A 12,874-nucleotide genomic window follows, 5' to 3' on the forward strand; every position below is an offset into this window, starting at 1 on the left:
AACTAGCTGTTTTCAAAACTAAAGAAATTTTTATTAAAACTCTATTAACATGAATGAAAAGCACAATCTTTTGTACCCTCCCTCCCCCGAGAAAAAAAGGAAGAAGAAAGAAAAAAAAAGGAAAAAGAAAAGAAAAAAAGGGGAAAAAAGGGAAAAAGGTCGGGGAGGGAAAGAAAGCAAACCAGAAAGGTGGAGATTGTTATGAGCCATAAGAACAATATCTGAAATACTCTGCATGACACAGTGGGTCTCCATGTGTCAGGGCCTGTCCTGATGGAAGAAAATGTATTCTTGAAGATAAAAGCTTCCAGGAATTCCCTAGGTATCTGCTAAGAAACACAGCTTTGGTAGGGGACCTTTTAAATTTAGTTTTGCCTTGTACTCAGTGTAAAATATTTGTACAAAAATATAGAAGGCATGGCTTGATGTTTAACGTCTGTGTTTTATTGTTGTTGGCACCAGAAAGAGCTCATGTTCTATGTTATGTCACTGTACATACTGTAAACAAGACTGCATTAATATTGTTTTATGAGTTTTTGTTTCAATGACTCTAGATTTTAAAAAATACATTCACAAACTACCTTATGTTTAAACACAATGATTCCCTTTTATTTCTTAACTGTACCCAAAATCCCACAATAAAAAAATCATTTAAAGCTGTGTGTTTCGAACTGATTACTTAGAAATAAAAACAAAACATAACATAAAAACAAAGATCAGTTTGCAACATAATTTAAAGAAGCTTCTGGTTCAGAATACCACAGCAGCAATATAAAGAGCTGGTGGCAATCGCATTTGGGGATGAGACCCAAATCAATATATTTTGTCCACATTGGCATCCAATTACAGTAGTTGCTAGATTCAGTCCAAAAGGTTATTGCTGAATTTGTTGCATGGAATTTGTGAAGATAGGATTGTTCAGCAGCAGAACCACAGGAATAAAAATGAGAACAGGGGGATTTCATCGCTTTTGAGAGCTAAAGGGACCACGGTGAGGATATCTTGGTGATCACCTGAAGATAGTCCTCAATTCCATCCTCGTGTGTTACCTGTTTAGAATAAAGGCAAATGATAACCACCTTTACAGGAGGGGCAGAATCATCTCCTTCAGAAACTGGAATAATTCCCCATGCCCTTACCCTGTTTACCCAAACCGCCAGATTGAGATGGCTCCATTTTCCTAACGTGTATATCGTTCTCATTAATAGTACATCAGCTGCTAATGTATTTTGGCAAAATCAATAGGATCACAGACTTTGAAAAGAAAATCTGTTTACATTAATTGTTTTCTTCAGAAATAAGCCACATTTGTTCTGTTGTTGTTGTTGTTGTTGGCTTTTGTTTGTTTGTTTAATTTTTCCAGAAGAACAATTTGGTCAACTACTGTTTTGTTTTAAAAAAATTAAATACACCTGAGATTGCCAGTTGAGCTCTCTATATGTCTCCTGGAGATAACACTGCTGTGATGAACAGTGAAACAAAACAAACAAAACGAGGTAGGTTAAAACAGGAAGCGCAACACAGATCGTTTTGCAACACCTCGATACCACAGGCGGCCATGCTTGTAGCTTTGGAAAAAAAACCCCAGACAGTCACGTAAAAGTTCAAATCATCTGAGTAAGAGTTTATAAGGACACAAGTTAACCTGAACTAAATACATACATATCTCTGCACAAATGTTGTTTACCGTATGTTGGATAATTTGGAGGAAGGTAAAATGATCAGGGTCTCAGAAATTTGGCCAAAGCCTTGCTTTTAAGTTCTATCAACTCTGAACAAGTGGTGCCCGCTGTGTCTCTGGCGGGCTTGGTAGTCTCGTCCCTTCACTCACCAACCCAGAGAGAACACAGGCAGCTCAGAAACATGTATTATTATTTTTTTCCAGTCATAGTTTTCATCTTGAGAAAGTGGCACCCTCAGGAGAAAGCTGGGAATGACCAGAGCTTGGATGTCATTCACTCCCCAATTCCCAGAAAGAACTCGACAATGTCTCACTCCTAATGAAGCCCAAAGCACGTGACCTCTTAGCTGGAGGCTTTGTGCATTAAAAAAAAGAATGTGTATATATATATATGGATATGGATATCCATATCCATATATATACACACACATAAATTTCTTTTTAGTTTGTTTCCCAGAAGCTCTTTTTGTCTGACCCCATCAGTCATCCCATCTTTTGCCCTGATCTGTTGCATAATAGCTGAGGGAAAGTTGTGTTATGGAGTCCCTCACTCGTTAGAGCCAACTCGACTCAATGGCACTACTATCCCATTCCATACATTCCATTCTGTACAGGGCCATATAAAAATGGGCCTGTCAGACTCACAAAAATGGTAGTTGATTTTATTAGTCTAAGGCTAGTAGTTTAGCCATTTAAAATCTATTTCCCCAAAGAGGGGAAAACTAGTATTTTTCTTCTCTTTTAAAAATTCATTAGCCAGTTGCTATCAAAAAGCAACCTTTTGGGTTGGTGAAGGCAAAAGAGTTCTAAAATTACCCCACTATGCAATTATGGCCTTCAGCGTAAGGAGATAAGGTACATTTATTGTGCTGTCTCTCACCATTTGAAATTGGAAATTTTACAATATCCCGTATTCTTAAAGCTAGCAGGCAAATGGAATTAAAAAACAGACTCATTTTCTCGGTATGCATTCTCTCCCCATTCTTACAAAGTAAGGGGTAAAGAAAAAAGGTAACAAAACAAAACAAAACTCAAAATCCACCATAACACAGCTGAATCATAAGAGCACACAATATTTGTTTCTATCCCTAACTCCGAAGGGCACATGGTCCATTTCTGTCCACAGACAACGCAGCATTCTTGGGGGATCTCCTGGAAATTCCTGCCACCTTTTTCTCTCCTTCTCAACCAGGCTGCAACACTGAAAGATGGACTGTGGGCTGTACTGGGACAGGTAGAGGGAGAGGAAAAGGGGAAAGCGGGATGTTCAACCAAGCCTTCTGATTCGGCCTCTAGACTGGCATAAGTCCACATGAGTTATGTTCTTTTTAATTAGAAATAACGCCATGAAGATAAGTGCCAAGTGCTCTTCTGTTACCAGTTCATCATGGAATTTCTGTTGAGGGTCATGAAAAACACTTGGCTACTTCCTCCAGATCGCACGGATGCAAAAAATACCTGTTTGAAATTAAAAAGAAGTTAGTTCAACTGAATGGTTTCTTTTCCTCTTTTCTTCAACCGTCCATCCATTTTCTCTCACATGTCCTATCCTTGCCATGTGTCAGCTCTTAAGACTCAACGGCTGGTATTTATAAAGTGCCTTTTAATACAGTGCATCCTCTGTAAACACTCCTGACTTTATTACTATGATTGTTACTATTGGTACTGGCCTTCGGGAACATGGGAGGGGTTATATATTGATTTGCAACACCCCTTAGGATGTTTATGTTTTAAAAGGGAGTTTCATGCTAGGGAATGTGCTAGATTTCTGGCCTAGGACACAACAGGTCTTTTGTTAATGTCTGGAAAGCCACAGAGACTTTCTCCCATTCTGACAAGAGAGCAGACTTTGGGGCTCAAGAGAATCTTTTCAAATTCCCAAAATCAAGGGGAGGTAATTTGGGGGCCTACTGACTACTATACAATCTCAGTTCTCAATTTTTAAAGTTACGGGAAAAAATATGATGTGGTCAGATAGGATAAGGTATTTAATGCCTATTCATTTGGTATGCCAGGAGTTAACTCTTGGCTTGCCTGCTGGTGCAGGCATATCCTAGGCCAAAGGAGATAATGGCATTAACAGACCCATAGTTCATTAGATCTGGGTCTGTTAAATTATTTTATCAAACAACTAAGAGAAGTGAGCAAGATCTGGGTTATTGCTTGATTGAATGTCAGTGAACCACTGCCCGAGCTAAATACTATTCTGGGCTGTGGCCTAGCCCTTCATTCAGCCAACACCAAACTTTGGTCCAAGGCATTTACTTTTGTCACTAGTGTAAAGTCTCTGCTATTTCATTGCCACAGCTCCTTCAGAAGAATGCTGTCTCTCCCAACAACTTCTTAAGAAGTTCTGTGGAAATGCTTGGCATTCAGCTAAAGCTATATATGTAAGTACCGCTACTGTTTAGGGTCAATGAATCAAACTGTGGAAGCACAGAGGGCCCATGGAAACACAATGGGGGGAAAAGGGTTGCTGTTCTCTCCAGGTTGTGTACACCCTGGGCTCTAAACCTTGGGCCCCAGATACTGGCGTTGTCTCAGCCAGCTTTTGAGGGCATGGGCACGGCTGGAAACCGGCTTGCTGGGGTGGGTCTTCAATGAACTGGAGTGTGGTGGTCTACGCCCAGATCATTCCTAGTCTTATGATCCCCAGTGACTGGGTTGGGGCTGGAGTTTTGCCAGGGGTCAGGTCTGCTTCCTGGCATACTCTGGTAAGGCCCTGGAACCATCCTCGCCACCCACAACTACTGTCTACCCAGGCCACACCAGGTCAGAGTATTTGGCCAGGGTCGGAGATAGTCTAGACTCACACTCCCAGGGTCAGACTGAGACCCATCTGGCTTCTGGGGTGCCAGGGTGGACCAACGGATGTACACCTGTTCAACCCATCACATTCTTTACTACAAGTGTTTATGCCTGCTGTTTGGGGGACAGCATTTCTAAGTTGGCCGTAGTCACAAAGGATGAATTCACAAATGAGCACAGCTTAACCACTAATACTAAGAAATGTGGGCTGGTCTACAGGGAGGGCAAGGGAGAAGCAGCGTTGCCTCAAAACACTTTTCTGAGGTGACTGATCATGCCAGACGGACTCCACCAATGTCACTGCAAAACAGTCCCCCTATGACACTTCAGAAGAAACATGGCTGGAATGACACAGGACATGGCACTAGTTGAGTTTGTGATGGTGCATTCCTTAAGGAATGGGTGACAGTTTTTAAAAGTTTATATATATATACATGTCCAATGTATTACATTTAAAAGTGGATATAATGTGATGAGTTAGGTTCCCATGGTGACTTTGTGACAAGTCTAAAAGTGGAGTGTAAAGTTGACCCTGGGTGAATGATTAACGATGGGCCAACCCTTCCAAGTACTTAGGAGAATTTGGGATGTGTGCTGAGTCATCACAAGGCCTGCAGGCCACAAAAGTTACTATGGGTTTACAAGAAATTTTTGGAAGTTTTAATGTCTTTTTTAATATGCGAATACTATATTTTGAGGGTTCATGTGAATCAAACCAAATAATGCCATTTGAAGATAATATTGATTGTTTAACACAGATGTGATTCAAATCAGTATAAAGGAAAATGAAGGTTTCACAGGTACCTGGTGGTCTCTTAAAATGCAAACACTAATGCAAATGTTGAAACGGATTTACCTTATCATTTCTTTCACATAGAAACTTTAACCTTTGAGCTCGCTTATGCATAAATACTCCATCCAAATGTCCTGTTTCCACTGACCGGATCTCAATAGCTTTCTCGCCCCAGCCCATTATCTGATTGGAATGAATGTAGGCTGTCAAAAGGAATTTCCAAAACTGCATTAAAAACATTAGATGGGCAATAACTCACAGCATCTGTTCACATCTTAACCACAAAAATGACAAACGACTTGAGATAAACAGACAAAGCAAGTCTTACAAGTGTTATTCACAGACTTTTTTTTTTTTTTTTTGTGGGATCAAATGGTTGTTTCACATTTCTTGACTTTTGTTTCATTTGGGGGGTGTAACTGCTGAAGGAGATAAGGAATGGTTAACCTACCCACAGACGTGGGCATTTCTCCCCATTGGAGCACCACATCCTTAGTTATCCGGCCATAGGTGTTTACATACACCCCCTCATCCTCATAGCAAACAAGCATTTCCATTCCATCTGTTTTAGGCAAGATGACAATGGCATGAGGAGTGATATTGCCCTGAATCTAGGAGACAAAGAAAGGCCAGGCATTATTCTTTTTAAAACAATAAGACAGCACCTTGACTATTAATCTCTAAGAATTATAAAAATGAATCCCTCCCCCACCCCCATTTTCATTCTAGAGACTGGCATTTTGCTTTGCTTTGCTTCATTTAACCACTGACCTGTCAAATACCCCAGTATACAAATACAAACTTAGGCACTAGGTTGAGAATCCAGTTCTTTGTTCCTAAAAGCAACTACAACTATGGAACACCTACTATGTGCCAAGCACTGGGCTCTTTACATGCCTAATTCCTAGACCTTAGGACAGCTCCCCATGGTAGATATCTTTATAGATGAGGCAGCTTCATGTCAGAGGGGTTATGTAAATTGACCATAGCTGCACTAATATTTGGTGGCAAAACTGGGATTTGATCACCTGTCTCATGGATCAAATGAGACATTAAAACTCATATGTTTTCTATCTACTTCTAAAAAAGATGAGGGGAACAAACACCAGCTGAATCTAATGGGAACAGCATAAATAGGGTCAAAGTGTGGGACCCAACAGCCACCTACCAAATAGGCTATGAGCATACAACACAGACTGTTTATCTGGGTGACTAAATAACAGAATAATCCAAATTAATGGCTCGTTTAGAAAAAAAATTTCCCCAAGCTGGGGGTGTCATGGCAGTCCAGTAGTTGCCTGGCCAGGTAGATGAGAGGACCCAGGATGATCACAGTGAGGCCCCCATCACCTCACAGGGAATATGAGCTGTGAGTCCTGGGTACACCTGCACATACCTGTGTGGAAAGCTCGGACGCAGCAATGAATGCTGCCTGTGTGCGTGTGAAACAGTGTGTGCGTGTCATGTACTGAAACAACTTTTTCACTTGTGCTTCTTTGCAGTGAAGTCTTTAAACTCTCAAAATACCAATCAGCAACAGATCAGGCCTCTGACTTTCCTGACAGTGTCTAAGGTACATTAGCCTTGGGATTACGTACAGGAAACACAACTTGCACCGTACCAATCCTAATAAGTGAAACCATGTGCAGTATTTCTGTTTGAAAGTCAGGTTTTAGGCAACGTGTCAGGACTGCAATATTAATACTACAATTTGCAGGGGCATATGTCAAGTACCTTAGAGGTACTGCCTCATTTAATGCTGATGATAACCCTCTGCAATAGGTCCTTTTATCGCCATTTTACAGATATGAAAGCCAAGGGTTGGAGGGACTGTCTAATGTGCCCATTACTGCACAGTGAATACATGCTAAGCCAGGATGCACTTCTGGGATGCTAAGCCGGGATCTAGCATCTGATTCCACTGTATGATGTTATCCGCAAGTTGAAGAGAGCAACAAAGCACAAAGGGGCCACTGACTTCCCACATAAAATGAGCCCATCTCCCTTCAAAAACTGCAAATAGGAACACATCTACTACACTTTTGCTTAAAAAACACAATTTATTCCCCTGAAGGAAAAATATCACCTGCATTTTAATCTGAAGTTCAACAAGACAACATGTCTAATACATGGCAAAGAACTGCTGTTATGTACTACTCAGTTTCAAGCAGTCATAAAAATTAATTAAATTCACACGTTATGTATTAAAAGCATTGTCTATTTAGTGGAGGCTAAAAGTTCATCTGCTTTACAACTATTAGTAAAAATTAGCAGGACTTCTGCTAAAAATGTACAAGAGCAAATCTCTTTCTACATGAACGTTGTACACAGAGCCTGGACAGTGGGCTCCCAGGTACTTACATGAGATGGTATGTAGATATCATAAGAGTTTCCTGAATCAACATCAATTACATGGAAACCAGTGTGTGAACCAAAAATAACCTTTAATCTTTGACCTTCTTCTACTGTGAGATCAACAAGCAGTGGCTTGTGCTGGAGATCTGCAAAAGACTTTAAAAAGCACCCCATGAGTGTCCACATCGTTCAAAGAGGTTATCTGAATAATTTTTTCTTTTAGCCACAGGCTGGTAGAAGTTCGTATCTGATTCTCTTACATTGAAAAGCCCAGAGATCTCTCTTTCAGCTTTAGATCTATTCCTATTCTAGCTCTAGGAGGAAGTGTCTAGCATCCATTTGTGGCCCTGTTCTCTAGGGCAGAGAAATGGTTTACTATTGTCAATTTTGATAGTGTCGTTCTACTTTAAAATTTGGCATCTGGGTGCTGCTGTTTCTTCCTGTTTATTTCTGGCCTTTTCCTTCTGGGGAAGGTCCAGCCACCTCTCTCTGGCTCCTTTCCTCCACCATGGAACAGCCGGGCCCGCATATGACCATTACCCTTTCAGAGACAGCCTGGGGTAGGCAGCTGGGCAGCTCCGTGCCTAGTCTGCTGAGGATTAATGGGCATACTCTGGTTCTGCTTTTCCCTCAGTGAGTGAGTGAGTGAGTATCAGACTGGCACATTCTTTAAATTTACTGTTGACACCTGAGACTTAGGTTTGGGCAACAAAGCAGGTGGCACAGGTGTGGGAGGAAGCTGGAACATCCCAAGGCTCATGACTTACGTTGGCTAGTTGGGCTCAACCAGGAAGGAAAAAAGAGAGCTCCAGCCAAATTTATCAAGCTTCCATGTGTTTGAATCTACAGCCCAAGCCCCAACGAGCTGTCAAGCATTCCTCTGTTTTCTTTTGCCATTATTTCGGCATAGTCCCCGTTTACTGGGCCTTGACGTCTGGGAGAGACTTTGTGAAAACCACAAGTGCCTCAGCTAGATGGCCCTCTTTCTTCATCTTTTGATAAAGGAGTCTCTGAGTAGGGGAGGCCCTGGCGTCTTCTCCTGCCAGCTCCAGTCCTTGTCTTTGCACTGGCCTCCGTATGTAAGGGCTCGGTGCCACAGCTAGCATTTTGCATTTTGTACCCTCTCCCGCATTTTGGTTGGTAAAGTGATGGCAGTAACTTCCCGACCTGACTGGGAATGGGGACTCTGACTGAAAAGCTTTTGTGGACAGAGCTTTTGGCAGAACAGTGGCACCGCTTCGGCTTATTTAGGAGTTATCCCTTAAGCGTTATTACATTCCAAAAAGGTCTCTCCATGAAAGTGGGGTTATGGAGGGGAGCCCATTTCCATGGATGTAACTGTCTTCCTGAGCACATCGCAAATGAGCCCCTTGCACTAATGGAAAAAGACAGGAATGGGGTGATTCAGCCCCAAAGAGCGCTTCCTAATGTTTCCAAGCAGCTTCTGCCCTTACATGGCGTAAGTGGCGAGAAAGAATACATAAAGGGTCAAAGGGAGACAACAGTCACAAGGATGGGGAGAAAAATGAGGGCCAATGCGCTATAAAGAAAGCGAGAGACACCAGGAGACAGAGACAAGGAGCAGAAGATAAATTCACATGGGCTGTGGATAGAACTCTGCGGCTCTGTAAATATCAGAGTGCCTGCAAGTACTGGTCCCTCCAGCCTCTGGGGGTGCCGGGGGGTCATCTTTCACGAGCTGGAGTTCATGTTGCTAGCATATCCTCATCACACTCTTGCACACGAGTGACCAATTCAACCATGGTGGGTACAGACTCGGATAAGGTCAAAAATGAAAAAGCAGAATGCAGAGAAGTCAAGCCGTTTCCTCATGTAACCACGTTCAGTATTCATTTCAGGGAAGTCCAATAACACTGGGGATATATGCGCATTATGTTAGTTTTAGGGATTTTACCCCAAAAGGCTTATAAGGATTACAAGATTTGGAGACACGATTCATCCTTGAGATCTGGTGCTGCCGTTGGTCTGCCCCTTTCAGATCACATATCAGAGAGCACCCGAGTTAGATGGCTTAATAATGAATCTCATTTGCCTAACACCACAATTCATGCTTTGCCCAGTAACCATCCCATACTAAATGTCCCCGGGAGATGATGATTTGTTGACCTGAAATGAAGGAGGGCACTCTCCAATTTTTACCCCTTTCATCTATCCCCCACACCCAGTCAATTTTAATTTGACTAATTTTATAGCATTTATTAGTGCCTAGTCTTTGCTTTTGGAGTAATAAATCTATATTAAGAGTTCCTATACTTTTAAAAGGGGGCTATTATTATAGAAAAATTGGTACTGGTCGATGTGTAAGACAGATCACTTTGTTAACTGGTAGGAACCCAAAATTTTAAAAAAATCCCTTGTTTAGATAATCACATGCCCACTTACCTTAAATGCCATGAATTTATGATATGGTTTAGGGGCCCAAGCATATATCTCCACAGCATTCTTTAAGGCAATCACTAGGAATTTAATCCTTTCATATTTAACTGTAACAGAAAAATTATGAATTAAAAGAGTATACCATCTTATTCAGGTTTTTGCATCACTGAATGTGTAAGCCACAATAATGTAAGTATACATTATAATAATTGAAGGTGATGCTCTTGGTGTGAGATTTGCTCACAGATACAGAATGAACTTTCTTTAAAGTACTCAGTCTGCAGAATACTGTGGCCTTTGGCTTTATACTGAAGGCTCTTCATCTGAAGGCTTAGAAATCTCTTTACTCGCTAGGTCTAGATGTGAATTATTCATTGTAATAAGAATCTGCATAATAGTCTTCCTGTCCCCTTGCCTGGCTTTCACATTTATTTAGTTTTGAGAGACAGAGAATGAGTGGTGGAAGGGCAGAGAGATAAGGAGACACAGAATCCAAAGCACGCTCCAGGCTCTGGGCAAACGTTCAACACAGAGCCCGATGCGGGGCTTGAACCCACGAACCGTGAGATCATGACCTGAGCCAAAGTCAGATGCTCAACTGACTGAGCCACCCAGGCGCCCCTTGCCTGGCTTTCATAGTCACCCACACGGAAGAAGCTGAGAGCTGGTATGGCCAAATGGTAGAAAGATTAGCAAATGGGTAGAGACATTAAGTTTGCCATTTGGTTATTATTCGAATTTGAATTCCAATTATTAGGAATTTAAAAGTGATTAATGCCTTTATAAAAAAGGCCCTAGAAAGATCCCTCTCTCCAGACACTACATGAAGTCTGTAACAAAAAGACAGCTGTTTATGAATGAGGAAGTGGCCCTCACCAGACACTGAGTCTACCAGCACCTTGCTCTTGGACTTCCCAGCCTCCAGAATTGTGAGAAATAGATTCTTAATGTTCATGGCATTCTGCTGTAGCAACCTGAGCAGGCTAAGACAGTGCATGTGGCAGTTATTTGCTTTATAGAACATCTGGGCCAACAGAATAGTTGTCCTAAAGAAATTTGACAGCCCAGGGCAATGAACCTAATTCTTGCTCTCTGAGCTCTCCCCTTCTGTTTACATAGTCTTAAAAAGTCTGTTTACATAATCTTTAAAGCCTGAAAGTCTTTAATATACTTTCAACTACTTCTTCAGCCATTTATTTCCATATTTCTAAATAACATGTTTATAATGTTATTGATTTGTTTCATTATTGATATTATCTATCAGCCTGAGTATGGAAAGGATTTAGCCGATTAGAACTGTCTCCTCTCTGTACTTCTCTCTCTCTTTTTTTTTTTTTTTTTTATTTTTTTTTTTTTTTTATTTTTTTTTTAATGTTTTATTTATTTCTAGGAGAGAGAGAGACAGCGTGAGCAGGGGAGGGTCAGAGAGAGAGAGGGAGTGACAGACTGAAACAGGCTCCAGGCTCTGAGCTGGCAGTCAGCACAGAGCCCGACGCGGGGCTCGAACCCACAGACCGCGAGATCATGACCTAAGCGAAAGTTGGACGCTTAACCGACTAAGCCACCCAGGCGCCCCTGTACTTCTCTCTCTTAAACACACACATTTCTTCCCCCGCCCCCCCACACCATTGAGTTTAAGTTTTTGGTTAAATCAAGATCCCATGTTGAAATTATTCTTGTTCACAGCTGACGCATAATAGTATGCCACAGTCACATTTCCTTTTTGGTTTTCTGTCATTTTTTCCCATTTCCTTATTGTCTATCTCTGAGCACATGTAGACTTCCTGCTGGTGCTGCAAATACCTTCAGTACAGTCAAACATGGCGGGGAATCTATTAGCGACATTTTATTTTTCCTGGGGGCACGCCTTTCGGAATGCTCCCTTGTCCCACCCTGCTTGGACTGACTTCTCTCTATGCCTATGTAGAGTTATCATCTAAATTTCCTTTACCGTCGTTCTGGGCATTTTCTTCACCTTTTACCTGGATTCCTGGGTTTATTCCTTTATTTTGGTGGGACACATTGGTCAGTAGTTTCCTGGGAAATAGTGTATGGAACATGAATGTTTTTAGACCCTGCACATCTGAAGGTGTCTTTCATACAACATTCAAAATTGACTGGCAGTTTGATGGTGTGATGGTAAGCTCTTATGTGTCACCCTGACTGGCCACAAAGTGCCCAGGTATTTGGTCAAACATTGTTCTGAGTTTGTCTGTGAGGGTTTTTCTGGATCATATTAACATCTGAGTGGACACACTGAGTAAACCAGGCTGCTCTCCCAATACGGATGGGCCTTATCCAATCAATTACAGACCTAAATAGCATAAAAAGATTGAGTGAGAAGACACCTCCTGCCTGACTACTGAGCTGGGACACTGGTCTTTTCTAGACTTCAGAATGGGATTCAAACACTGGCTCTCTTGCATCTCCAGTTTGCTGACTACAGAGCTTGGGACTTCTCCATAATTGTGTGAGGCAATTTCTTATAATAAACCTCTTTATATATGTGTATACATAGGTATATATGCAACATTTATATACATATATACTTGTGTATATATTTGTATTTATATTTATATATGTATTTATATACCTCTTTATATATATATACATATATACATTTATGCACGTGTGTGTATATAAGTGTGTGTCCTCTTAGTTCAGTTTCTCTGGAGAACCCTGGTTAATACAGATGGTTTATAAAATACTAGTTGAAGGCTTTGTTCCATTTTCTAGTATTGCCACTAAATCTCAAGCCACCTAATTCTGTGCCTATTATATATAAAGTATTTATTTAAAAAAATTATAATCTGGACGCTTTAAGGACCTCCTCATTTCCT

The 12,874-nt window shown here is 41.2% G+C and overlaps 1 protein-coding gene across 3 annotated transcripts in view; it reads right to left on the bottom strand.

Moving 5' to 3' along the window:
• Window positions 1-422: 422 nt before the first annotated feature.
• The window catches only part of TNIK (TRAF2 and NCK interacting kinase), a 398,088-nt gene continuing 385,636 nt past the window's right edge, over window positions 423-12,874 (bottom strand). For all 3 annotated transcript variants that reach the window (XM_039236518.1, XM_039236516.1, XM_039236515.1), the window contains 5 exons: window positions 10,041-10,141; window positions 7,644-7,793; window positions 5,734-5,893; window positions 5,346-5,485; window positions 423-3,139 (listed from right to left, as the gene is read on the bottom strand). In XM_039236518.1, coding sequence (XP_039092449.1) covers window positions 3,056-3,139; window positions 5,346-5,485; window positions 5,734-5,893; window positions 7,644-7,793; window positions 10,041-10,141 — 635 coding nt within the window. In that variant the 3' untranslated portion in view covers window positions 423-3,055. The remainder of the gene's footprint in view (window positions 3,140-5,345; window positions 5,486-5,733; window positions 5,894-7,643; window positions 7,794-10,040; window positions 10,142-12,874) is intronic.

Source organism: Hyaena hyaena, unplaced genomic scaffold (assembly GCF_003009895.1).
Source record: "Hyaena hyaena isolate Hyena2069 unplaced genomic scaffold, ASM300989v1 scaffold_112, whole genome shotgun sequence".
In the NCBI taxonomy this organism is placed as follows: domain Eukaryota; kingdom Metazoa; phylum Chordata; class Mammalia; order Carnivora; family Hyaenidae; genus Hyaena; species Hyaena hyaena.